This window comes from Nipponia nippon, unplaced genomic scaffold (genome assembly GCF_047370975.1).
Source record: "Nipponia nippon isolate SJK-2023a ecotype South Korea unplaced genomic scaffold, ASM4737097v1 scaffold_26, whole genome shotgun sequence".
Classification (NCBI taxonomy): domain Eukaryota; kingdom Metazoa; phylum Chordata; class Aves; order Pelecaniformes; family Threskiornithidae; genus Nipponia; species Nipponia nippon.
This window is the reverse complement of record NW_028262343.1, coordinates 867,064-894,423: the sequence shown is the minus strand read 5'-3', so window position 1 is coordinate 894,423 and position 27,360 is coordinate 867,064. Positions and strand designations below refer to the sequence as shown.

The 27,360-nt window shown below is 43.1% G+C and overlaps 1 protein-coding gene across 16 annotated transcripts in view; it reads right to left on the bottom strand.

Annotated features, from left to right (window-relative positions):
• Window positions 1-11,192: 11,192 nt before the first annotated feature.
• Window positions 11,193-27,360, bottom strand: part of LOC148055130 (ankycorbin-like) — a 107,253-nt gene continuing 91,085 nt past the window's right edge. For 13 of the 16 annotated variants that reach the window (XM_087762423.1, XM_087762424.1, XM_087762422.1 and 10 more), the window contains 10 exons: window positions 22,328-22,506; window positions 21,616-21,644; window positions 20,040-20,126; window positions 19,310-19,396; window positions 18,563-18,623; window positions 18,100-18,218; window positions 16,055-17,581; window positions 15,112-15,261; window positions 13,480-13,545; window positions 11,193-13,221 (listed from right to left, as the gene is read on the bottom strand). In XM_087762423.1, the coding sequence (XP_087618549.1) occupies window positions 13,144-13,221; window positions 13,480-13,545; window positions 15,112-15,261; window positions 16,055-17,581; window positions 18,100-18,218; window positions 18,563-18,623; window positions 19,310-19,396; window positions 20,040-20,126; window positions 21,616-21,644; window positions 22,328-22,506 (2,383 nt within the window). In that variant the 3' untranslated portion in view covers window positions 11,193-13,143. The remainder of the gene's footprint in view (window positions 13,222-13,479; window positions 13,546-15,111; window positions 15,262-16,054; window positions 17,582-18,099; window positions 18,219-18,562; window positions 18,624-19,309; window positions 19,397-20,039; window positions 20,127-21,615; window positions 21,645-22,327; window positions 22,507-27,360) is intronic. The other 3 variants (XM_087762426.1, XM_087762428.1, XM_087762429.1) reach the window with 3 other exon arrangements.

Genomic DNA, 27,360 nt, shown 5'->3' with positions numbered 1-27,360 from the left:
TAAGTTCTATAGCTCTGTTTCAAAATTAGTCATGGGAAAAAATCAGTTAACATCTAATTACATATGGATTTATAAGGAAATATATTCTTGTATTCTTGACATCATGGTTTAACCCCAGTCAGCATCTAAGCACTACACAGCTGCTCGCTCACCCTCCACCCTGCCCTGGTGGGATGGGGGAGAGAATCAGAAAAAAAAAAAAAGTAAAACTCATGGGTTGAGATAAAGACAGTTTAATAGGACAGGAGAGGAAGAGAAAACAATAATGATAATAATAATAATGATAAAAGAATATACAAAACAAGTGATGCACAATGCAATTGCTCACCACCTGCTAACCAACACCCAACCCATTCCCAAGCAGCAATTGCTGCCCCCCAGCCAGCTCCCCCCAGTTTATATACTGAGCATGATGTCATGTGGTATAGAATAGCCCTTTGGCCAGTCTGGGTCAGCTGTCCTGGCTGTGCCCCCTCCCAGCTTCTTGTACACCGGGCCAAGCATGGGAAGCTGAAAAGTCCTTGACTAGTGTAAGCACTACTTAGCAACAACTAAAACATCAGTGTGTTATCAACATTATTCTCCTCATCCTAAATCCAAACCACAGCACTATGCCAGCTACTAGGAAGAAAACTCTATCCCAGCTGAAACCAGGACACTTGACTAGGAAGGGTCTTTGGTGCGGTTAGCGGAATAGTTAGAAAAGTTGAGATAAGCCCCATGCTGTTTCCTGTAGGTGGCTGTTTTGAACTTCATTTTGTAGCAGCTTGTAAACCCCTAAGAATCCAACAGGTGGGTCTTACAGAAATAAATATTTAGAAATTGTATAAAGAATTATAGAACACTAAACAGTGCTTTTGCTGATAGAACACTAACATTAAACTGAACAAATACAGAATTATTTTAAAAATTTGAGCTATTACAGAATAGAGGCTTGATGCCTTCCCGTTGAGACAGAAACTCATTTTTATATGAATCTGTCTTGGGAGGGGGTGGAGGGGTGGCAGGACTGCTTAGGTAGAAATAGAAGCTAAGGTCCACAACAGGCTGCTTCATCCTCTTTCTACTGTGCTTCTCTCCTTAGCTGGGCTCTAACAACTAACATGGCAGTGTATTAGCATTGGTAAATCCAATTGTAAGTGCTCTGTAAGGGAGTGAGTTTTGTAGGGAAATGCAAACAGGTGCTCGCAAAGCTCTAATCTCTTTGCGGCATTAATACACAGTGAGAAGTGGGCTTGAATATCCACCAAAAATGTGAATGTCATTCTACTCAAGTATCCTGGGCCTCCATAGAGAAATATACCCAAATGAAGTCTAGAAAGATCTCAACTACCTTTAACAAGGGCTAGTTTTGATGCAATAGCCTCTTTGTAACTGTCTTCATTTACATTTCAAAGACAGGTAATAACTAAAAAAAAAAAAAAAGCAAAGTGTGAAAGTGTGGTATTATACTTACCTTACTGAATACCTTATAAGTTTCTCCCATCTTTCCATCTGCTAGACAGATGCTGCTCATTATAAGGTAAAGTTCAACCACCTTCTCACTAAAGTCCTCATAGGCATCTGCTTTTCCTTTTAAGAAGTCTTTCAGTGGAGTGTAGGCCTGCTAGAAAGAGAAAGATGCAACATATCACATGCATATATACTAATTTTATTAAATATATCAATTTTTAGGAGGCTTTTTTGAAGTCTTGACTGGTGCATGCTCAATGCACTGCAGTTCACTCAGCCATTCCCAGAGATGAGGTACTTTTGTCAAGCTGCACAACAAACAAATCCAGGAAAAGTTCTCCTTTTGTAACAACATCAAAAATCTGAACCTCTGTGAGGCTGCTCACCTCTTAGGAAATGCCTTGCTTGACAACAAACATCCATGTGCCAAGTCAGCTGTACTTAGGACATGTACTATACTTTACCAATAAGTATGGTCAAGGATTTACCAATAAGTCAAGGATTTTGAAGCACAACAGAATAGAATAGACTAGACTATTTCAGTTGGAAGGGACCTACAACGATCATCTAGTCCAACTGCCTGATCCCTTCAGGGATGACCAAAAGTTAAAGCATGTTATTAAGGGCATTGTCCAAATGCCTCTTAAACACTGACAGGCATGGGGCATCGACCACCTCTCTAGGAAGCCTGTTCCAGTGTTTGACCACCCTCTCAGTAAAGAAATGCTTCCTAATGTCCAGTCTGAACCTCCCCTGATGCAGCTTTGAACCGTTCCCACGCATCCTGTCACTGAATACCAGGGAGAAGAGATCAGCACCTCCCTCTCCACTTCCCCTCCTCAGGAAGCTGTAGAGAGCAATGAGGTCGCCCCTCAGCCTCCTTTTCTCCAAACTAGACAAACCGAGTCCTTAGCTGCTCCTCACAGGACATTCCTTCCAGCCCTTTCACCAGCTTTATTGCCCTCCTCTGGACACATTCAAGGACCTTCACATCCTTCTTAAGTTGTGGGGCCCAGAACTGCACACAGTATTCAGGGTGAGGCTGCACTAACGCCAAATACAGTGGGATAATCACCTCTCTTGACCAGCTGGTTATGCTGTATTTTTAATGCACCCCAGGATGCGGTTTGCCCTCTTGGCTGCCAGGGCACACTGCTGACTCATCTTGAGCCTGATGTCGACCAGCACCCCAAGGTCCCTTTCTGCAGGGCTGCTCTCCAGCCATTCCTCTCCCCATTTAGACTTGTGCCCAGCATTACTCCATCCCAGGTGCAGAATCTGGCATTTGGAGTTGTTAAATTTCATCCCATTAATCATAGCCCAATTCTCCAATCTATCTAGATCCCTCTGCAAGGCCTCTTGTCCCTCAAGAGAGTCAACAGCACCTCCCAGTTTGGTATCATCAGCAAACTTGCTAATGGTGCATGCGAAACCTGCATCCAGATCGTTGATAAATAAATTGAACAGAACTGGCTCTAGAATTGAGCCCTGAGGAACACCGCTGGCAACCAGTTGCCAGCCAGATGTAGCCCCATTCACTACAACTCTTTGAGCCCTGCCCTTCAGCCAGTTCTTCACCCAGCGCACCGTGAACCCGCTCATCCCACAGCTGGACAACTTGTCCAGAAGGATGCTGTGAGGGACAGTATCAAAAGCCTTACTAAAATCCAGAAAAACTACATCCACCACCTTCCCTTCACCCACTAGGCGGGTGACCTTATCATAGAAGGATAACAGTGGCTCTGGGAATTCTGGCCCAGAAGCTGGGTCCTTATAAACGAGCTGTAGCATACTTCTCTAAACAATTGGATGAAGTAAGCAAAGGATGGCCGGGATGCCTTCGGGCAGTGGCTGCTGTTGTTTTGATTATCCAAGAAGCTGGAAAATTTACTTTGGGACAAAAGATGATTGTGCACACATCCCACACTGTAACCTCCATTTTAGATGATATAGAAATCATAAGCGATAAACAGGAAATGGAGACTGTCGTGCATGATTGTATAGAAACTATTGAAACTGTATATGCAAGCAGACCAGACTTGGAGGAGCTGCTGGAGGAAGCCGACTGAACCTGGTACACTGATGGGAGCAGTTTTGTAAAGAATGGAGTTCGAATGGCAGGATATGTTGTAACCACCACAGACCAACTGGTGGAAGCAAAGTCACTCCCTAAGGGCACGTCTGCACAACGAGCTGAAATAATTGCCCTAGTGAGAGCGTTGGAGCTGGCCGAAGGGCTGCGAGTAAATATTTGGACGGATTCAAAATATGCCTTTGGTGTAGTCCGTGCCCATGGAGCAATTTGGAAGGAACGAGGACTCTTAACTGCTCAAGGGAAAGGTATAAAACATGCTGATATAATTTTACAACTTTCAGATGCTGTACAACTTCCGTCAGCAGTGGCGATTATGCACTGCAAAGGGCATCAGAAAGGTAACACTGACAGGGAAGTGGGAAATAAATTGGCTGATCACGAGGCGAGACGAGCTGCGGAACAAGGTGAGGTATTAAGTATAATTCCTGAAAAATCTTTGCCACTGCCTGAGACAAACATATGATTTAGATCTTGGTGAAACCACCTCTGACAGTATCTTATGTGGACAACAGTCTCAATTACATGAACCATGCTTATTAGAACATTCCGTTAACAATTGCAAATGGATGATCCTGTCTCCTGATGCGTTTGAAATGTTTGTAGAAATTAATGCCAGACGTGTGTGTTTAGTGACTAATAACTCATCGGTAGTTGAAGAATATCACCTAATCACTCCCTTTATGTGTTCGCATATACAGAAGAACAAGTGGCAATGTTTTGGCTTAAATATAAAGTCGTGCAAACATATCTCTGGAAAAATTAAACAAAATCTTGACCCAATAATAACTAAGGATAAACTTGTTGGACTGTCTAGTCAAATTAAAGATGATACCACCCATCATTGGTGGGATATCTTTTGGGATACTCACCCTCTGCAGAGAAAACTTTGAATGTTCTAGTCCACCCACTCTTGATATTATTGGTGTTTGTTATTATACTAACAGTTGTCAATTGCCTTTTGTGGTATAAGCTGAAGAAATTGGCTATGAGAGTTTGGGCCTTGCCTAAGGTGATAAAATATGAAAACTTAAGACCTTTGTAAAGAAATTTACAAAGTTTAAAGAAAAGGGGGGAATGAAAGGGTTAAAGCCAAGATAGACAAAGCCACTGCATCAAAATGCCTCCTGAAAAGCCTAGGGGCAAGGAGGATATTTAAATATCTTAGTCACTTAACTAAACAAAAGAAAGGCCTTTGTGATTTAGGGAGTAGTTAGAATGGTTGTAAGATAAGGGGGGCTCCAGGATAATCCCATCTCAGACAACTGGGCCTTGGGAGAACAAATGCATGGAAGATAGGAAGTCACAAAAGAATGACAACAACAGCCTTGAAGGACACCGTTTATGTGATCCTAGGACTGAGTTTGCGCAGAAGCAAAGGTCAATCAGCGAACACAGTGAAGAAGACTATGAGCCTTCATCCGAAGACCCCCAAAGACCACTTGAAGACCACCACGGGAGACGACTGCGCATGCGGATCGGACATTTGCATATGTTAATAAGTTCCAGGAAACCTCATGTTTATGTAAATGATTTCTCGGAAATCCTGTGAATATGTAGGATTTTATAGTATATAATCTCTGAAAGTCCACCAAATCGGTGGAGCACTTATGGTGGAGAATCCCCAGTGCTGCCCAGCGCTGCAATAAAGGATACCTGCTTAATAGTGACTTCGTTGCTACTGAGTTTCATTTCAGGGACTCTCTGAATACTCCGTTTCTCCCTTGGGGAGATTCAGACTGTAAGGAGAAGCATCCATGAATTTTTGTATCATTATCACCTCTTGGTGTCCTCTTTGCTCAGACTTTACCTCTCTAAATCCATAAACAAGACATTCTAGTTTTAGAAATACACTCTCGATGTCAGACCTACACTGAATATTTTCAAGCTGGATTTCCAACCCCACTGGGATTTGGGCTGTTTATGCTCAAGAGCTTTGCTTTGTGGCTATGTGAAAACCAGGGGCTTTTCTTATCACTCTGAAGGTCCAGAAATAGGTTTTCAACATAAATCTTTCAAGGTATTTGGCTCAGACTAACCTAAGTCTTCCTATAAATTGATGTATCTGCATTAGTTACTTTAACATGGTCTAACCAGTTGACATGATCACCAGGACCTTTCCTACCTGTAGTAAGTAACTTATAGCACTCTCCTATAGTTTTACTTCAGATACTCAGTTTGGGTAAGGTCCTCATATGGAGGTAGTTCAGTTGCATTTCCATCAGATGGATGAAATAACCACATCAGCTGCTCGTTCAAAGTATAGCAGATTCCAGCTTGGTTTTTTGAAGACATGCTCTGGAAAAGGAGCAGGAAACCAGACACTGCTTGAAAGTCAGCAGGTATTTCAGTAGCAACCGCTGGTGCTGGGCTGTTTGCATGTGCAAATTCCCACTGATGATGACTTTTCTGCCGATTGAGCTATTTTCACAAAAGCCTGCAAGTGACATCCATATGTAGTTTTTTGCTTTTTACTTGACCCATGCAAGGAGTAGCGCCTTCTCAGAGACTTTTAATCCCTGGTTCACACCACTTCCCTGGGCAGTCTATTCCAGTGCCTAACCACTCTCTCCGTGAAGAAATTTTTCCTAATATCTAATCTAAATTTCCCCTGGCACAACTTGAGGCCATTTCCTCTTGTCCTATCACTTGTTCCTTGGGAGAAGAGACCAACCCCCACCTCGCTACAACCTCCTTTCAGGTAGTTGTAGAGAGCAATAAGGTCTCCCCTCAGCCTCCTCTTCTCCAGGCTAAACAACCCCAGCTCCCTCAGCTGCTCCTCATAAGACGTGCTCCAGACCCTTCACCAGCTTCCTTGCCCTTCTTTGGACACACTCCAGCACCTCAATGTCCTTTTTGTAGTGAGGGGCCCAAAACCGAACACATTATTCGAGGTGCGGCCTCACCAGTGCCGAGTACAGGGGCACTATCACCTCCCTGGTCCTGCTGGCCACTCTATTCCTGATACAAGCCAGGATGCCATTGGCCTTCTTGGCCACCTGAGCACACTGCTGGCTCATGTTCAGGCGGCTGTCAACCAACACCCCCAGGTCCTTTTCTGCCAGGCAGCTCTCCAGCCACTCCTCCCCCAGCCTGTAGCATTGCATGGGGTTGTTGTGACCCAAGTGCAGGACCCAGCACTTAGCCTTGTTGAATCTCATACAAGTGGCCTCAGCCCATCGATCCAGCCTGTCTAGATCCCTCTGTAGAGCCTTTCTATCCTCCAGCAGATCAACACTCCCACCCAACTTGGCATCGTCTGCAAACTTCCTGAGGGTGCACTCAATCCCCTTGTCCAGATAATCGATAAAGATATTGAACAGGACTGGCCAAAATACTGAGCCCTGGGGAACACCACTTGTGACTGGCTGCCAACTGGATTTGACTCCATTCACCACCACTCTCTAGGCTCGGCCATTCAGCCAGTTTTTTTACCCAGCGGAGAGTGCACTTATCCAAGCTGTGAGCAGCCAGTTTCTCCAGGAGAATGCTGTGGGAGACAGTGTCAAAGGCCTTACAAAAGTCCAGGTAGACAACATCCACAGCCTTCCCCTCATCCACTAAGCGGGCCACCTTGTCGTAGAATGAGATAAGGCTGGTCAAGCAGGACCTTCCCTTCATGAACCCATGCTGACTGGGCCTAATCCCCTGGTTGTCCTGTATGTGCCACGTGATGGCACTCAAGATGATCTGCTCCATGATCCTTCTCTACCTCCTCCCCCCGAGCAGTGCAGGGGGATGGGGAATGGGGGTTGTGGTCAGTTCATTACACGTTGTCTCTGCTGCTCCTTCCTCCTCACACTCTTCCCCTGCTGCAGCGTGAGGTCCCTCCCATGGGAGACAGTCCTCCACGAACTTCTCCAGCATGGGTCCTTCCCACGGGCTGCAGTTCTTCAGGAACTGCTCCAGTGTGGGTCCCCCACAGGGTCACAAGTCCTGCCAGCAAACCTGCTCCAGCATGGGCTCCTCTCCACAAGGCCACAGGTCCTGCCAGGAGCCTGCTCCAGCATGGGCTCTCCACAGGGTCACAGCCTCCTTCAGGAGCATCCACCTGCTCCGGCATGGGGTCCTCCATGGGCTGCAGGTGGGTATCTGCTCCACTGTGGACCACCATGGGCTGCAGGGGGACAAGCTGCCTCACCATGGTCTTCACCACGGTCTGCAGGGGAATCTCTCCTCTGGCGCCTGGAGCACCTCCTCCCCCTCCTTCTTCACTGATCCTTGGTGTCTGCAGAGTTGTTTCTCTCACATATTCTCACTCCTCTCTTCCGGCTGCTGTTGTGCATTTCCCCCCCCTTCTTAAATATGTTATCACAGAGGTGCTATCACCGCCACTGATTGGCTCAGCTTTGGCCAACGGCGGGTCTGTCTTGGAGCCGGCTGGCATTGGCTCTATCGGACATGGGGAAGCTTCTGGCATCTTCTCACAGAAGCCACCCCTGTAGCCCCCTGTTTTACATGTTTATTTTTGGATAAGAGCTATAATTGGGATGGTATAGCTTCTGCCCAAGGCGGTGTTCATCTCCTTCCAGAATGGAACCCTCATCTGCCCTACAGAGGGCAGAGAGAAGGCAGCAATTTTATTCCCTCCAGAGTGATGGCACTCAGCAGCATTTTGTGAGTTTGGGTCAGTGCTTTGGAAATCCCCCGATCCCAATCGTTTATTTTGCAGGTCAAAACCCCAGTGAGCCACTGGTCAAAAACTGGAAGTTAAACTTGCTTTGTTGGTGGCTGGCTCTTGCGGACGAGCCTGGAGGGGGTGTTGGGTTTTCTAGTTTCCTGGCTTGAGGCTGAGGGAAGGGAAGATGAAAGCTCTTCATGGAGAATTTAGCAGCCTCCTATCCTTCCAGCTCAGATGGGACCATGGGGTTGACCAAAAATTAGCAAGCCAGGAGAAAGCTGGAGGCCTCAATGTATTTCCTATATTTATCTAATTAGATAACACATCTATCTGTAGATATGTGTAGATTTTACTCCATAAATGCCAGCAGAGTGCAGTGATTGATTTGAAGCACTAAGGGAGGCGTGAAGCCACTCCACCCAGTCAGGAGGACTGGGGGTTTTGCAGCAACACCAAACTGCAGTGTCTCTGCTTGAAAAACCAGACAGCCGTCCAAGGAGACAGACTCCTCTCAATATTTCATACACAGATCAATGCAGTCTAAAAATCAGAGGAGTGAGCATTTATGTTCAAAGCTGTTGCCACGAACCGCAGCAGTGCAGACTGAGGGCCCTGGTACTGGCTCCCAGGCTACGCCTGCCCGTGCAGATGCCGCGTGGGCAGCTCCGGGGCATGGAGGAGTCAGGTGCTGCACAGTTGTGGTTTGCACTGTGGAAACCTCACCTTGCAAGATGAAGGGCCACCTGCAAAGAGGAGCGGGCTGATCTGGAGACGTGCCAGGCAGTTATTTGCAAAAACTGCTGGTTGGCCTGGGCCAAACCCATGGCAGGGCCCATCCCAGTGTAATGACAGGGGTGGTCTCGTTCCAGCATCTGAGAATATTCCCAGCCAGTTTTATAGACATAGCCTGATGAACCACCATTTCTTCTCCCCATAGTTTTACAATAAGCTGTTTATCTCAATGCAGAGAGCTCTGTCTCTCTTAAACACTGCCATCAGCTAGTTGGAGACATTCGTGCTCCTAATAAACTGAATAGAGGCATGAAACGGGTCCCAGAGGAGCTGGGGGTAAACCCAGGCTGTTACCTTCTCGCAGCACAGGGGAGCACGTCCCCTGTAAGCAACTGCTCTGCGGAGGTGACTAAGGGTCCTAGAAAGGCTCCAGAGAGGCGCTGGCTGCATAGAGCTGCTCGAGGGCTGCTGGCGTAGCTGCATGTCCTCCTCTTCCCTGCTACAGCCCAGACTGGGTGATCATGCGTGGCTTTAATTATGCAGATATTTGCAAGGGAACATACTGCCAGAGACCCATTAGCCAAAGCATCTGCAAAGGAAACTGCCAGCCATCAGTCAGACGGTGATGTGATTTCTTCACGTGGCAGCAAGGGCAGGAATTTTAAAAATGTTGTGGATACCACACAGCCACTCTCAGGCAGCACAGGGCTTCAGGGAGGTCGTGCTCCCAAACCCCCTGCACATGTGTTGCAGGGGACGAGGCAGGAGCAGCACTACTGGGGAGCATGCTGCCTTCCCCTCAGGCACAGGGACCCCGCTACCCCTCCCACTGTGACCTTCCAGCTGGCACCCAGCTCTGCAACATCTGGCCAGCTGTGCTCACACCCAGCTTTGGCGCTGCCAGCTGCTGAATGCAGCACTGCTCTTTTGGGAGCTGCACTTTGAATAGCGAGAGCCTAAAGGATCTATTTCTAGGAATGGGTCAGTCCAGACCTTTGTGCTTTGCGTCTTCACTCCCCACAATGTTTTCCAACTGCAAGGGAGGTTCAGAGGGGAAGGAATGCCAGGTTTAGCTCTCTGTCCCTCCCCTACTCTTTATCCAGCTCCCCCCTTGCTTCCCAGCCTCTTCTTATGGGGATGCCTCCTGGTGGGCAGCAAAGCATTTATGGAGAAGCAAATGCATCCAAACATTTTTGGACAGGGCTTCTGAGCATGCAGCCAGGTGTGGGACTGTTGCTGCTTTAGGACAGGGGATGCAAGAAGAGCACTGTGGGTCCGAGCCCAGCCATCACTGGGGAGCGTTTTGGCTAATCTGGAAGGGAAGAGTGACCACACTAGAGCAACAGCTTCCCAGACAAGCACATTTGCCTTTTGATGGGGTTGCCTCCCGAGAGCCACCAAGCACAGGGTACCACCTGCAGCACTGCTCCCAAGCAGGGTTAACAGCATACTGTGAGCATACAGGGCCTGGGGCAGGCAGACAGGAAAGGAAAACAAATGGCAATTCAGATGGGAGATACTAGGCAGCAGGCCCATTGCCTGTGATGGCACAAAAGCCATCAAAGAAGATATGATCTGCCCTGCCAGGTGATCCCACCATGCACAGATTCTGCATATCAGTTTGTCAGCAGCCTTCTTCAAAGGAAACCCGGTACTGAGTAGTTTACAGAAATTTTCTACAAGAGGCTAAAGAGCTACTTGACCCCCAGGATGTAACCAAAAGAGGTGCAATACCTGCCATTTGTGTGTTCTGCCATCAGATAGGAAGATATTATTAGCAAATAAGTTACTGAAAAACTAGTTTCCGAAATAAAACTCAGGAGAGGGAGAGATGATAAAAAAACAACAGGGCTGACTGTAACTATTGCTAAGGTTAAAGAGAAGTATACATATCCATATGCATATATATACACACACATATATTGAAAAATTGTGGGACCACCAATCTGTGTTACTGGTCTAAGGTAGTTTTAAACTTAGTTGGAATGCATCCAGTGGCAAATGGGAAACCTGTATTACCTCTAGCAGGATGTCCACGTGAGAAATGGCTCTGAACTTAGCAATCAGATAGAAGGCATAATTTGCAAAACTGGTTGCATGGGGTTTGGAGTGGATTCTATTCTACCTGACAGATCAAAAAAGTTAATAATCAAGTTGCAATTTCAGGGAGGAAAAGATGGTACATCCGACAGCTATCTAAACCTGAGATATAGAACATATTTGCACTACATTAAAATGGTGTAGTGAGATTTCCTTCAATACAAAAAGTAAATGAAGGCACAAAAAGAACAAAGATGAAAAAATTGGAAATAGTTTATTTGCTGCATAAGGAAACTTCTTGTAAATTACATATAAAGAAACTTGCTATGCTGTAGTGTATAATTTTCAATATTCCACAAAGATAATTGCAATAAATATACAAACCAAAACAAAGTAGACAACTAAATCCATCAGGCAACCTACAAAATGGTTCATCAAGTTTTATACTTTGCAGCATTAGCATGCTTAAAATCTTGTTCATTTTGAAGTGCTGCAGCAAAATTCTTTTCACATTTCTTTGGAGCATTTTTAAAACCATCTAACTATAAAATACCGTTCAAAATTAGCAGGCATTAGTTAAATCACCCAAGAAAAGTAACACCAAGGTCTAACTGATGCAAAGGTGTGATTTGGGGTTTTGTTTTTAAAATCCATTTTAGTTTTGCCAGGGTTAGAAATTATCTAAATGCACTATGAGTCCAAACAGCCTGAGGCACTGCTGACTCTTGTCATATTATGACTCTATGTAAACTTCATAGATTATATAGCTCTGGAGATTTCTCTATTAGAGACATATCCACTAACAGGAATAAAACAAATACCATAGTGAAGCTGCAAGCTAGTTAGAATGGTTGTACCCTCAAGTGCAGTGTGTTCTTAGAAACATTTTTCCATAGTTTCATACTATACCACATCAGGCATTTTTATTTGACTTTTAAATTTAGAAGTGCTGATAAAGGCTTTACTGATGCCCCGGCCTCTAGAAACAGCACGTAGAAATTTTTCACACCTTTTTCTGTTCTCTACCTATCATTTCTACATTTATTGAAACAGCAGGCTGAATTGCATTTTACACTTCACTGCTCTGGACCACACTGACAGACAGGTCTATTATTCCATACAGATCTTTTTCATACTGAAAACACTTCACTATGCTTCACTATTACTGAATACTTGGGGGTATAAAAAGAAACTCTCTAAAACACTATTACCTAAAAATATCTGTTAATAAGCTTAATGCAAACATTATGTAGAAAAAATGGTATAGTTACAAAAAAAATCATTAGAGGGCAAATAAAAATATACTGAAGAGAAATTCTTTACAAAAGCGAGGTTAGGAAGTATGAGGCATTAACATTCACTGTAAACATCCTGTGTTCACTAGAATCCCTTGTCTAAAGTATATATTTTTCTGGTTTTGTTCCTGAGCTTCATGGCCAACACTTGCATAGATAGCTAAACCTATCATAAAGGGTTGTTTATACAGACCTTTCTGTACTGCTTTGTACAGAACTTCAATAAACTAATGATTTTACGTTTTGAAATAGTTTCATTCCACTATCAGGCAGTTCAAGGAAACTATGAAGCATGGTATGATTTTTGTGTACTCAGTGCATTGGATGGGTTGGGACAGCTACCTTATGGTGTGTTAATATCTTAAATATTACATTAAGAAGTGTAGCTGTTTGATGTTCTGGCTTACCATAAATATTTACTTTTGCTCACTGCTGCAAGGCTCACTTCTGCTCTCGTCTGCATATGGCAAAATGTCAGGAATCTGAGTGCTACAACATCAAGCAACTAAATTACTCCCCAGTAACAAGATGCAGCTTATAAACAGTATAGAAGACCTTATGGAGAATTTCACCTTTACCCAGGCAACATGAGTGCTTTCCTCCAGATTAACCTCCCTCTATTTGAGGAAACCAGAAAGTACTTTCAGGGTAAACATGACATGGAGTGGCCTAAGTAAAAAGTCTGAAGAACACACTTGGATTTTGGATATGAAAAGCAGGCATGTGTTTAGTCACTGCACACACAAATGCACATGGGAAGTGGTAGAGACAGACAAACAAATCCACCTCACAAACAGCACAATAACACAAAAGCAGCAAATTGCCAGTTTTAAATCTTATGTTAAGGCAAATCTAGATAAACACCCATAACAAGATTAATAAAAATGGGGAGTTTTCCTTGGCTTTTTTCTTTACTTTTTCTGTGATTGGCTTTTACACATTGATAAAATTTGTTTAAGCACTTTCTGGACATCTTCATCCATTTGACCCTAGACAAGGGGAGAAAGAAGAAAAGATGATTGAATTCAAGCATCTCTCTAATCTTTAAAAAGTTTTACAAACTATTTTTGAGGTACGGTAATTACATCAATTTCCCAAAAGGAAGCAGTGTTAAATTTGTGCTTAAACAGTCATACCTTTTGGATAGGATGTCTTAGATAAAACATGCAAAGTTCTTACTAGATCTGCAGAAGAAACATCTTTCATTAAAATACCAACACTCTGTAACTGACAATATGCAACCATACCTGCACAGCATAGAGAAGATGCATCCTGTAAACTGAGACAATTTCCTGATGTTGTTTCTTTGTTTCCTAGAAAATAGTTAAGCAGAAAGTCACGGAGCATTCAGAACTGTTGAATTCAGAACTCCCAACTAGATTTAGGGAGCTCTGGGGAATTACAAACCATAGTCTTATGCATGCATGGAAAACCAGCTCAGACAGTACTGTGCCACTAGCCATCCAAAACATAATTTTCTCGGAAGCGTAGTCCACAGAAATGCTGTAATTCTACCCACCCTAGTAAAAAAGCTGGTGAGATGACATCAGTTGTAAGAAGCGCTGAGCTGCAAAGATGTGGAAGGAGCACATACTCTACTTCTGAGCTTATCAGCAACCAGAATTGAGGAAAGCCAACAATATTCTGACAAATCAACTCTCAACTGCAACTGAGCTCTTCCCTGATTTCAATGACCCATCTGTCAGCTAATGCCTTCCCAGGGAAGAAGAGGTGCTTACAAAGGTCTTAACCCATGAAATCCTCAGCTAATTACTATACATTCAAACAAGGAAAGTCAACCTCCTTTTTCATGATCACAGAATGCCACATCCCAGAAGCCATCTTTCCAAATAAACGTGAAGCTGTTAGGAAAGCTAGCCTACAAGAAGGAAAGAATGCTTCTGTCATGTTTTAAATCCTACCCACTTTCCTAATGTGTTGCATATCTTTGCACCTTATACTACTTTGCTGGTCCTTGAGCAGTGGGAGATGAAGGTTCCTTTTGGACTTGGTGGACTGGGATAAGAAACAGCTATGGGCCTTTACACTGACAGGATGCAGTGTTTAACTGTCTGCTTATTTATTTCTCCCCACTGCAAGGGAATTTTTCTGGCTCATATACATATTGACTCTTCTGTCTGTCTGCTGGGGAGGGTAAGAGAGCCCATTAAGGCTGGGGATTTTCTTTTCAGAGTTACTCCAGAGCTCTCAAAGGCCTCTGGTGGACAGTACCTTCTTTTCACTCTCTGCAGGGAATTAAAATGCTCTTTTGGACAGGCAAGCTCTTGGAAATAGCAATTATGGCTCAATCCAGCTTAGAAGACTGGACCTTTCATGCACGAACAAGTACAATCTTAAAAATCTTTAAGCACTTCAGAATTTCAGAGAACAAACTGTGCTCCCTTTAAACACATGGACTTGTTTGATTTGAAACTTCTCACCTTCAGTGACTATTTTCTTCCAAAAAGTCAAACTTATTTTAGCTTAAAAAAACAAAAAGACTTCAGCTGATGAATCAATCCACATGTTCCTGAGAAAACACACAAATCCACTGCACACTGTCCATATTTTTCACAAATCAGGGTCTCAGCAGCAGGTCTGGCCACTACATTCCACTACAAGTACAGGAACTTTGCTCCACTATTGATCTGAGGAAATATATTGGGGAAAACAGCTTTCTTTAGTTAGACTATTTCTGAGGAGCAATTTGTGACTTGCAGATTCCTAAATGTTTCAGACCATTATAGAATTTCTGGATGAAAATTCCTTTCCTTGTACTCATTGACTGTACTCCATTTTAAATAAGGCATGGTCAAGAATGGCACATACATCTTGGGAGAACTGGGAATAATGGTGGGTTTATGAATTATCACACTTACAGTCAGTTGGTTTTGCAACTGCTTCACTTGTTGTTGTAATGCCTCCAGCTGCTGGCTTTGTCTTTTGGGGGCACTGGTTGAGTAGGAAAGCTGAGAAAGGCTGTTCAATGCTTCTTTTAATTTGCTAACTTCCTTGGACATTTCATTGATCTAGGGAGGCAAAAAATAGGTTTTCATGAAAAGCTACAAGGCATACTGTATACTCGTGGGTCTCATCTTGGGGGTATTTGTAACTTAAATTTAAGAAGTGGGGAAAAACAAGATGTAAACTCAATGGACAAACAGAGACATCATGTAAGCAAAGGGTTACAATGCTTCTCTATCCCCCCTCCTATCCCAGTCAATTCAAAATGCATTCCTTGTTCTGAAAGCCAGCAATATTTACAAACAAGGATTGCATTTACCACCTTTACAGACACTGCTGCTGAACACAAGACAGAAACATACCAAACATAAGCCAGCTATTCACAGCCAGCAAAATACATAGCTTTTTATAAAGAAATTTGTAGTGACAGATATGGTAGTTGCAGAGTAAAAATAGTCAAGTCATGCTGAGGTTGAGATGATATAGTAAACTCAGAATAGTGAATTTTTGTTCCTTTCTGATATTTTGTTTTCTTGTCTCCTCTGGAATCTCTTCCTGGTGTAAATCCCACTTCTTTGACTTCAGTTGCCTGAATAGTGTGAACCCAACCTAAGAAGAACTTAAAAGAGGTAAAATGAAAGATCATGCATATCTCCACAGAGGAGGGAAACCAACTGTAAAGTCAAACATATTGAAAACTTCTTTGACTTTGATATCTGAATTTTTCTATGGGCAAATGCACTCAGAAGTTATCCCACTCTGTGACACTTGACACAACATTGTCTATTAGGTCACCATCCAACATGTTTTGCAGTCTGAACTCATGTACTACCCCTTCCACTGTAGTGAATCACTAACCTTTTTATCTTTATCTTCTTCTAGTTTTGATGAGCTTTCAGAATATCTTTTCATTTCAAGAAGATCATCTTGAGCTTGATGGTACTTTTGGTGAAGACCAGCCACCTCCCATTCCTTTGCTTCAAGCAGAGTATGCATACCTTCCTTCTCTTCTTTCAAGTGCAAAACTTCATTTCTCAGTTGCATAGCATCTAAGGACACATTTTCCTTCTCTTTGATTACATCCTTCAGTTTGGATGACAAAACACTAACTTCACCCTCTAATAATGACTGGAGCTTTTCATATGTAGCCTTGGGGACCATTGCTTCATTAATTGAAGCTTTTTCTTCCAGTAATTCCTTCTGTAGGTTTCTTACTTCGCTTTCCTTGTTGGTAAGCAGTGCTTTGAGCTCATTTATTTCTTCTTCCATTTCCTTCACAGTATTTCTGAGTGCATTCATCACCTGATGGTGTTCAGTAATTGGCAAAGAGTTTTGTTTCTGAGTGTCTAACAGTTGCTTTAGTTCTTCTGCTTCATCTAATACTTTTGTGTACTGGGATTTCATTTCTGATAACTCATTCTCTGCTTTGTATTTCAAAGAATTTGTTACCTGCATCAGTTTTTCATGTTCATCTCTAGGAATGTAGTCCAAAGCCATATCATCTAGAGTTTTTCTTTTCCTATAGTCTTCAAGTTCTCTTTGTGCTTCTTTGTACAACTGAGACAATTCACTAAGTTGTCTGTTGAGCTCATCTATCATTCTGTGCATCGCATCTTTCATTTCTCCAGCTTCAGGACTAGATTCCAACTGTGTCTGATTTGTCAGCTTGTCCTGTAGCCTTTTAATTTCCTCTTGCCCTTCTTTGTACCTCTCAATCAACAATGCTTTCTCTTGATTAATGTTATCAATAACTGAACAATATGAATTCTTTATTTCCTCACACTCTTCCACAGACAATTTGCTTACCACTTTCTGCTCTCTTTCTTCAAACTTTTTCTGTAGCTCTCTCACTTTCTCTTTTTGTCTTTCACTTTCCTCCAATGCTCTCTTCAATTCTTGCTTAAGCATTTCAACTTCTTTACATGTAACCTTCAACCTACTCAGCTCAGAACTGGTTTCTTCACTTTCAGAGGAAACAAGACCCAGCTTCATTTGCCTTTGTACATTCAAAACCTCTTTCACAGCTTCCTCATACCTGTTTTGAGTTTCTTGGAACTTCAGGTTAAGATCAGAACCATTTTCTGAAATGTCTGTGCTATTTAAATGATCTGTTTCTGGGACTCTAGACTGCACCTGAGCTTCTATGTGCTTTCTTTTGGCTTCAGAATTCTCTAATTTCCTCTGCACATCCTTTAAGTCTTCCTGAAGGTACTTCATTTTTACTTCACTGGGGCTTGCCAACTTTTCTTGAATTTGGGTGGCATTTAATGTAGACTTCAGCTCCTGAGCTGAGAACTCACTTTGTCTATCTGTTGTTTGATCAAACTCTGTTTGGGTTGAATGATAAGATTCTATGGTTGAATCCACTTCTTTAGGTGTTCTTTCCTGTACAAAAAGAAACCCGAACAATTGCACAATAAAAACAAGTACATGATTATATTTTTTTAGAATAGAGTAAGCGAGGAAATCTTGCCACATCCTACAGAGACAGACAATTAAAGCACCATGGAAAAAAAGTTTTTAGAAAAATTCAAAACCCAGCTGCTCCCATTTAGTCATCTACAGTGAGAGAAGGCAGTAAGTGCCAAACTCCTCTGAAAGTCTGGGCTGATCTCCATAAGCCAATAATCAAAGCTATGCAAATTAAAATTCTGCTAACATAACTGTTAACAACATCTTTTAGAATGTGGTTATCATAATAAACAAAAAGTTATTCAGTAATTTATGGGAAAAGTGAGAAGATCAAAACACTGATTTAATCCTTTGGGGCAGAGTGTTTCCATGATCTTACCACCACCAAGCTCGTTAAATTATCTTCACAGCACATCTCTCTAAAACGGTAAGCAGCTCTTTGTTCTGCTAGCAGATTAACAGAGCACTAGAACAGCACAAAAATATGCCACCTGTAATTTGTCCTGTAGCTCCTTATTGTGCAATGTCAAAGAAGCGATTTTTGCTTGCATCAACAGAAGTAGATCTTGCTGGTCAGCTTCAGAACTTACATCTAATAAACTATTAGCACCTTTGAAGAAAAAAAAAAAGACTCAAAAGCTTTCAGAAAGATGAACTGCTAGCTAGTTAGTTATTCTAACCTTTCAAATTAAACAGTTTGCTCCCATGACCACTAAGTGTAGTGAGCAAGTTCCTAGAAACTGTTTCCCAAAAAAATGTGTTATATCACCCAATAGAAGCAGGAGGTTTTGGTGGGGAGCTGGTAGTGAAATTACAAAACATTACTCCCAATACTTATTGTGTCTCACATTCTAAGCGGAAAGGCACAGAGGATTTCTGACCAGATTTCAACGTTTCACACCACCTAAAACACCTAATCAAATATGAAAATAAGGATTAAGTGTTATTGCATACCTGTTGTGCTGTCACTCAGTCTGTCTTTATTATCTCGATGCAAGGAGCTGAATTTTTCCTGCTGAGACACCAAAAGAAAACACTTTCACAGAAAGCGGATGTAAAGTTGGACAGTTCACCAAAGACATAGACAGTATAGATCTTGCTGGATAAAGCCTGGCAAAGTGGGTTTCTTTTATTTCTGGGGTCTTGTTTAATTGTAGCATGTGGCCAGTATTTCAAGGTCTGCTAAAGGCATTCAAGTTCCATAGCCCAGTTCTCATTAAATGTTAATGAAACATGGGCAACTATCTCATAGATAGTTTGGAAGGCTGCAGCCCTTGTGATAAATAATTGCAATATATTGTAATGCATTAAAAAAAAAAATCTTCAATATCATAAGGTAAAGATCAGACAGAATACACACATCCATTTCCCTGAAGTATTTGGTGAAAGGGTCTCTACTTTTTGCATTGCACAATGCCATGCACTTCACTGGTATTAGGTAATGAGCTCTCACAGCATTAATACTTTCATAACCATATTCCTAAATACTTACTAATTTATGACTAATTCTATTTACATATTCAGTAAACATTAAAGTAATCCACACTTGCTTTATAAATTACATTGAAACAGATTTGGATTCCTTCTTGTTCCTAAAACTCAGCTAATTAATTCACAGGAGACTCTGCAGTCAGCAAATCAGATTATTAAGGGACTGTACTTTCCTTCCCCAAGCTTAATAAGAACAGAAAACTTTGATACCTTGCACACTTGGTCAGCAAAGAAAGCCTGCCCTTTTCCAGTCATGGGAGTTGAAGTTGATGGGTGTGGAGAGAACGAATCACTAAGCTGTAAAAGATTTTATATAAATATGTATGTATACATACATGTATGTATACCTCTCTAACACATGCCCATACACACACACACACACTAAAGAGTACTTTTCCCTGCACTAATGTAAGTCACAACTCTAGGTTAGTTTCAAAGAGCAGATCTAATTATTCAGTGCTCTTCTGAGTCAGTATTACATATGCAGTATAGCTGCTATACAGGTAACATTCCTGTTTAACATTAAATCTAACTGTTAAACTGCATTTTGATACTATATAAATCTATTTAAGTATTTTATTTTCATATGTATATATGCATATAATAATGTGTACATATATATGTATATTTAAAATATACATAATTATTTACTTATGGAAGTCGGCAAAGGAGGAGACCTTCAACTTTAGATGGAAGAAGCAACTGTACAGTAAAATTTTGTACAGCTGTATCTTAGATCATGCTATATTTCAAGCAATTTTCTTAGTCAACCTAACCAACATGTGCTTTCATGGTGTCATCCTAATGTCAGGAAAAGCACTCATGGCAAGACAGGCATATAAAATAACATTGACAGAACAAATCCAACCCACATCATTCACATAATGCTCAAAATGCTTTTCACCCCCTAAAAGCATCTCAAAATTGGTATTTTCTTTACCTGAATAGGACTGAGAGGAGGAGGTGGGGCTTTGCGTTTTTTTGGAGTTCCACTTCTTTCTGAACTTAATTTAGAGCCTTGATCATGCTGAAAGTTTCACGGGCCAGAAAAGGTAGGTTTGTTAGTTTGGTTAGTAAAGTCCGAGCAAGTTGTTTTATAAAAAAAAACCAACAACCCACGTTAATATCAACTTTAGCAGCTCATGCAGTGCCTTATCATTTTTTTTTCTATGTAAAGACTACATCTCTACTTACACAAAGATATTAAACATGCCTGACAATAAGAATCTGCCCCCTTGTAATCCATGCTTTGGTGAAAACAAACAAGATTTAGTGAAAAAGCAGAAGCTGACAACAGATTTAGCACTAGTGATCTTAAATACTTCCATTCATACATAGTCCAGTCATGTAATTCTTAACAACTACCATCTTTCCTCTCCATCAGCTTCTGCCTGAGCTCCCTGAAAAACCCACCTCTCCACTCAGAGAGGGAATGAACCAATGCATTGCACCCTCATCCACTTTCCAGCCACCAGCAGGTCTACAAGATACTTGCACTCCAAGATATCATGATACTAAATAAAAAAATGTAAGAAACTTATTTAATTGCCTAAACCTGCTGAGATTCTCACAGGTGGGGGTCTCCAGTAAGATGTAACCAGGTATAACCTTGTCATGGTTTTGGCTGGGAGAGAGTTAATTTTCTTCTTAGTAGCTGGTATAGTGCTGTGTTTTGGATTTACGATAAGAATAATGTTGATAACACACTGATGTTTTAGTTGTTGCTAAGACTTTTCAGCTTCCCACACTCTGCCAGGTGCACAAGAAGCTGGGAGGGAGCATAGCCAGGACAGCTGACCCAGACTGGCCAAAGGGCTATTCTATACCATATGACGTCATGCTCAGTATATAAACTGGGGGGAGTTAGCCAGGGGGTAGTGATTGCTGCTCATGGATGGGCTGGGCATCAGTCAGCGTGTGGTAAGCAATTGCATTGTGCATCACTTGTTTTGTATATTCTTTTATTATTATTATTATTATTTTCTTCTGCTGTCCTATTAAACTGTCTTTATCTCAGCCCACGGGTTTTACTTTTTTCGATTCTCCCCATCCCACTGGGGCAGGGGGGGAGGGTGAGAGAGCAGCTGCGTGGTGCTTATTTGCTGGCTAGGGTTAAACCATGACAAACCTTTAATTATGTGTTTTGGAAACAGAGAACTTTTCTAGATCATCTTCTCTACAGTTTGAAGAGATAGGGAGTCCAAGAGCCAAGATCCTGCATTACACATGAGAAAAGTGGATTATCTTCTTGGCACACATGTGCGCATACACATACATCCTTCCTTCCTTTTCTCACTGCGGGTGCTGGCTGCTATTACAGAGAGAAGCTAAGTCTAAAAGCGATGTTCCTGAAACACGTTTCTTAAGCAACAAAAACCTTTCACGTTACAGAGTAGTCAATGGCAGTACATCTCACAGTGACATTTACTAGTGCTTCTAGTCATGTCAATTACTGTTTTTTCTTAAGTTACAAGCCTATATAGCCCGAATATTTTTAAAACCAAAAGGACAAATACCTGCTTTGCTTTTGTTGGTGACTTTGTATCTGTGAAGCAAAAAAGAAATGGAATTAAGAATAGCTATCAAAGAAAAAGTTATTTGCCATTCCTAACCCATCTCTCAGCTCTACTTCCCACACCATAAATGCTTTGTTTGTTTTTTAATACCTGTCTGAAATCTGAGAAACATACTTTAATTTCCAAATTCCATTTGAACCATATCCTTTCTCTGCTGCTTTTAGTGTTTCATACTGTGATAAAATTCGAAGGATTGTGACAATTATTATTCTACTATAGTCTCGCACCATTCTTGCACATTAGCTTCCTACTTTAGAAATCCATCTTAGTTTGACCATAAAGCCCTCTGTCTGCATTAGTTCCTTCTCCAACCCCTCTACTGAGGAGCTATATGTTCCACTTACTCTTTCACATAATAAAAGAGAATCTATTCCAAACTGTATGCAAGACTTCATGATGCTGCTACATTAGCTTACCTTTTCTTTCTCCAAAACATCTCTTTTTGCCCTGCTCAGTGCTTTATCCCATGCTAATTATTACCATCTATGGCAAAGACCACATTTTCCTGCTTTTGGGAAGCCTCAGCCAGACTATCTTGAAGATGGCTTTTGAAATTTTTCAGGCTACCTCATGAAGTAAATTTGTTCATTGCTAAACATACATGTAGCCAATTCAAGAAGTGACAAACTGCAGATCGTCATCTCTTACATACCCACATCCTGAGATAACTTTGATGATAGGAGATTCTGGATCCCTGTATTCTTGGAGAGCTTGGAGTAATGCAGGGCATTCTGTTCAAAGACATCTACTAAACTGACATCTGCACCTTTCCTAAGGAAGGCTTCCACCATGTTAAGGCTACCAGCTTCACAAGCCATCATCAAAGAAGTTCTGGACAAAACAAATGCAGAGTAAGTGTCAAGACTGTACTCTTTAAGCAGCAGCTCATTTTTTCAGGAAAAAAGTGTGACAGTTATTGCGCAATAAAGTCCAAGATTTTATCAATGTGTATTGACACATACGTGTAACTGTTGTTTCTCCTTACAAACACCTGCCTGCCCCTCCCCCTCTTCCCCATACTCCCCAGCTGGACCTTCTGCAAAGATCTGGCTTGCTTTGCACATGTCTCCAAACATTTCTAAAAACGGGTTCCCGATGTTAAGAGGAGACTCATAGATAGAAATGGCTGCAGGATTAAGTCAGACTATCAAATCTCACTGCCACACTCCAATTACAGCTCTGCAAGTGGTGGTACAACAAAGGAAACTTTGTGGTTGGTGTCTACTACAAGCCACCCGATCAAGAAGAGAAGGTTGATGAAGAGTTCTTTCTTCAACTGCAGGAAACATCATGCTCGCAGGCCCTGATCCTGATAGGGGACTTCAACCACCTGGACATCTGCTGGAAAAGTGGCACAGTGAACTGCAAGCAGTCCAGGAAACTACTGGAGTGCGTTGAGGACAAGTTCCTAGTACAGGTGATGGAGAGCCCAACCAGAGGAGAGGCACTGCTGGATCTGTTGCTCACTAATATGGAAGAACTTATCGGAGAGGTCAAGACTGGAGGTAGCCCAAGCTGCAGTGATCATGCCCTGGTGGAATTCTCAATTTTGAGGGGTACAAGACAGGTAAAAAGTAGAGTCAGGACCCTAAACTTCAGAAAGGCAAACTTTTGGCTGTTTAGGGTGCTAGTGCGTGGGATCCCTTGGGAAACTGCCCTCAGAAGCAAAGGAGCGAATGAGAGCTGGGAGATATTTAAAGACAATTTTCTTAGGGCGTGAGAGCTCTCAATCCTGACGTGCAAGAAGTTGGGCAGGGGAGGCAGGAGGCTGGCTTGGCTAAGTCAAGACCTCTTAGCCAAGCTAAAACACAAAACCAAAATGCATAGGCAGTGGAGGCAGGGATATACATCCTGGGGAGATAATAAGGATATGGCCTGAGAGTGCAGGGAGGGGATCAGGAAAGCCAAGGCACAGCTGGAGCTGAACTTGGCTAGGGACGTAAAAAATAACAAGAAGGGTTTCTTCAGGTATATAGAACAACAAAGGAAGATGAAAGAAACTGTACCCCCACAATGAGCGAAACGGGAGACCTAGCTACAACTGACATGGAGAAGGCTGAGGTACTCAACTTTTTTGCCTCAGTCTTCACCAGCAAGTGCTCTAGCCATGCCACCCAATTCACAGAATCCAAAGGCAAGGACTGGGAGAATGAAGAATGCCCACCATAGGAGATCAGGCTCGAGATCACCTAAGGAACCTGAAGGTGCACAAGTCCATGGGACCTGATGAGATGCATCCAAGGGTCCTGAGGGAACTGGCCACTATCCATCATATTTGAAAAGTCGTGGCAGACTGGTGAAGTTCCCACTGACTGGAAAAGGGGAAACATCATAACCCCCATTTTTAAAAAGGAAAAATGGAAGACCCAGGGAACTACAGGCCGGTCAGTCTCACCTCTGTGCCCAGCAAGATCATGGAGCAGGTCCTCCTGGAAACTATGCTAAGGCACATGATGAACAGAGAGGTGATTGGTGACAGCCAACATGGCTTCACTAAGGGCAAATCATACCTGACAAATTTGGTGGCCTTCTATGATGGGGTTATAGCATTGGTGGATAAGGGAAGAGCGACTGATGTCATCTACCTGGATTTGTGCAAAGCATTGGATACTGTCCCGCACAACATCCTTGTCTCTAAAATGGAGACACATGGATTTGACAGGTGGACCACTTGGTGGATAAGGAATTGGCTGAATGGTTGCACTCAGAGAGTTGTGGCCAACGGCTCAATGTCCGGGTGGAGATCAGTGACAAGTGGTGTCCCTCAGGGGTCCATATTGGGACCAGTATTATTTAACATTTTGGTCAGGGACATGGACAGCGGATGACACGAAGCTGAGTGGTGTGGTTGATTTGCTGGAGGGAAAGGATGAGAGACCAGAGAGACCTTAACAGGCTAGAGAGGTGGGCCCATGCGAACCTCATGAAGTTCAACAAGGCCAAGTGCAAGGTCCTGCACCTGGGACGGGGCAATCCCAAACATGGATACAGGCTGGGCGATGAGTGGATTGAGAGCAGCCCTGCAGAGAAGGACTTGGGGGGATTGGTGGATGAAAAACTGAATATGAGCTGGCAATGTGCACTTGCAGCCCAGAAAGCCAACCATATCCTGGGCTGCATCAAAAGAAGCGTGGCCAGCAGGTCGAGGGAGGTGATTCTGCCCCTCTACTCTGCCCTGGTGAGACCCCACCTGGAGCACTGCATCCAGCTCTGGGGTCCTCAGCACAGGAAGGACATGGACCTGTTGGAGAGGGTCCAGAGGAGGGCCACGAAGATGATCAGAGGGATGGAACACCTCTCCTATGAGGAAAGGCTGAGAGAGTTGGGGTTGTTCAGCCTGGAGAAGAAAAGGCTCCGGGGAGACCTTATTTCAGCCTTTCAATAAAGGAGACCTATGGGAAAGATGGGGAGGGACTCTTTCTCAGGGAATGTAGTGATAGGACGAGGGGTAACAGTTTTAAACTGAAAGAGGGGAGATTTAGATTAGATATTAGGAAGAAATTCTTTACTGTGAGGGTGGTGAGACACTGGAACAGGTTGCCCAGAGAGGTGGTAGATGCCCCCTCCCTGGAAGTGTTCAAGGCCAGGCTGGACGAGGCTTTGAGCAACCTGATCTAGTGAAAGGTATCCCTGCCCAAGGCAGGGGGGTTGGAACTAGATGATCTTTAAGGTCCCTTCCAACCCAAACCATTCTATGATTTCATTGCTGCTGTCCTTCACATGTTGCTTTTAAGATAAAATAGACAAACAGATTTCAACCAAAAAGCCAAATAAATCTCAAATCTCTTCAATGAAACTGAGAGGTTGGTTTGACCTCAAATCCTGAGCCACTCAGTTAAAAAAAAAAGTTCATTAGAGCATGATCAATTCCCTCTCCAACACAGGGCAGCTAGACAGTGCCAGATCCTAGAGTAAGGGTAACATCCAGAAGGAGCGTTTTCCTAACAGGTTGCATCTGTTTTTCCTCAATGAATTGAAGGGATCATAAGAGACGTATAGAATAATAACAAACATACAGAAACCCCCACCTTTCAAGCATCCTATATTATCACTTTTAATTCATATAATATTAATACAGAATTCTCCCTTCTCAGTGTGAAAACATACATAATAGGTTGGTCAAGTTCACTGGCAAACACATTTCTCAGTGCAGACATGAAATCAAAAAGTTGCTACAGTGACAATGTTTACTAGATATTAAAATAAGCATTGCACTGATGAATTAAACATACTCCCTGTAAAAAGTGAGCCCTGGAGAAGTGATGACTGTTGCAGTGCTGTGCTAAAAAGTAGTGCTGAGTGGTAACTTGGATAACACTTTCACAGCGATATGAAATTAGACATGTGTAGTGGGTTGACCTTGGCTGGATGCCAGGTGCCCACCAAGCTGCTCTATCACGCCTCCTCCTCAGCTGGACAGGGGAGACAAAACATGACAAAAGGCTTGTGGGTCGAGATAAGGACAGGAAGAGATCACTCACCAATTATAGTCATGGGCAAAACAGATTTGACTCGAGGAAATTTAATTTATTACCAATCAAAATCAGAGTAGGGTAATGAGAAATAAGACCAAATCTTAAAACACCTTCCCCCCACCCCTCCCTTCTTCCCGGGCACAACTTCACTCCTGATTTCTCTACCTCCCCCCCCCCCCCGGCCAATGGGACAGGGGGATGGGGAATGGGGGTTGCAGTCAGTGCATCATCACATGTTGTCTCTGCCCCTTGTTCCTCCTCACACTCTTTGCCTGCTCCAGCGTGGGGTCCCTCCCACAGGAGACAGTTCTCTACAAACTTCTCCAACTTGGGTCCTTCCCACAGGCTGCAGTTCTTCAGGAACTACTCCAGCATGGGTCCTTTCCACGGGGAAAAGGTCCTTCAGGAACGGACTGCTCCAGCATGGGTCCCCCACGGGGTCACAAGTCCTGCCCGGAGCCTGCTCCAGCGCGGGCTCTCCCCTGGGTCACAGCTTCCTTCAGGCACATCCACCTGCTCGGGCGTGGGGTCCTCCATGGTCTGCAGGGGGACAACCTGCCTCACCATGCTCTTCACCACGGGCTGCAGGGGAATCTCTGCTCCGGCGCCTGGAGCACCTCCTCCCCCTCCTTCTTCACTGACCTTGCTGTCTGCAGAGTTGTTTCTCTCACATATTCTCATTCTTCTCTTCCGACTGCTGTTGTGCAGCAGTTTTTTCCCCTTCTTAAATATGTCACCAGAGGCGCTACCACCGTTGCTGATTGGCTCAGCTTTGGCCAGCGGTGGGTCCATCTTGGAGCCAGCTGGCACTGGCTCTATCGGACGTAGGGGAAGCTTCTGGCATCTTCTCACAGAAGCCACTCCTGTAGCCCCCCACTACCAAAACCTTGCCACGCAAACCCAATATAATATGCCGTTTTCAAAGGTTCTCCCCTTTCTCTCCCAATAAGGCTTCTCCTTTTTCAGTAAAAACTTAACTACTTTTGTGAACAGGAGATGCAAGAGTAGTCACTCTCCTTACCAGAAGGAAAATAAGAAGTAAAATGGTATATTCCATGTTATATCCTTTTCCTTGCTTCTACACACAGTACTTCCTTAAAAAAGCAAATACAAAAATGCAAGCCTGTACTATCTGTGACAGAAACACCTTCATCCAATTAAACTAGAAACTCTTAACACTGACTGTTGATTAAACAGTAGAGTGAGTGAG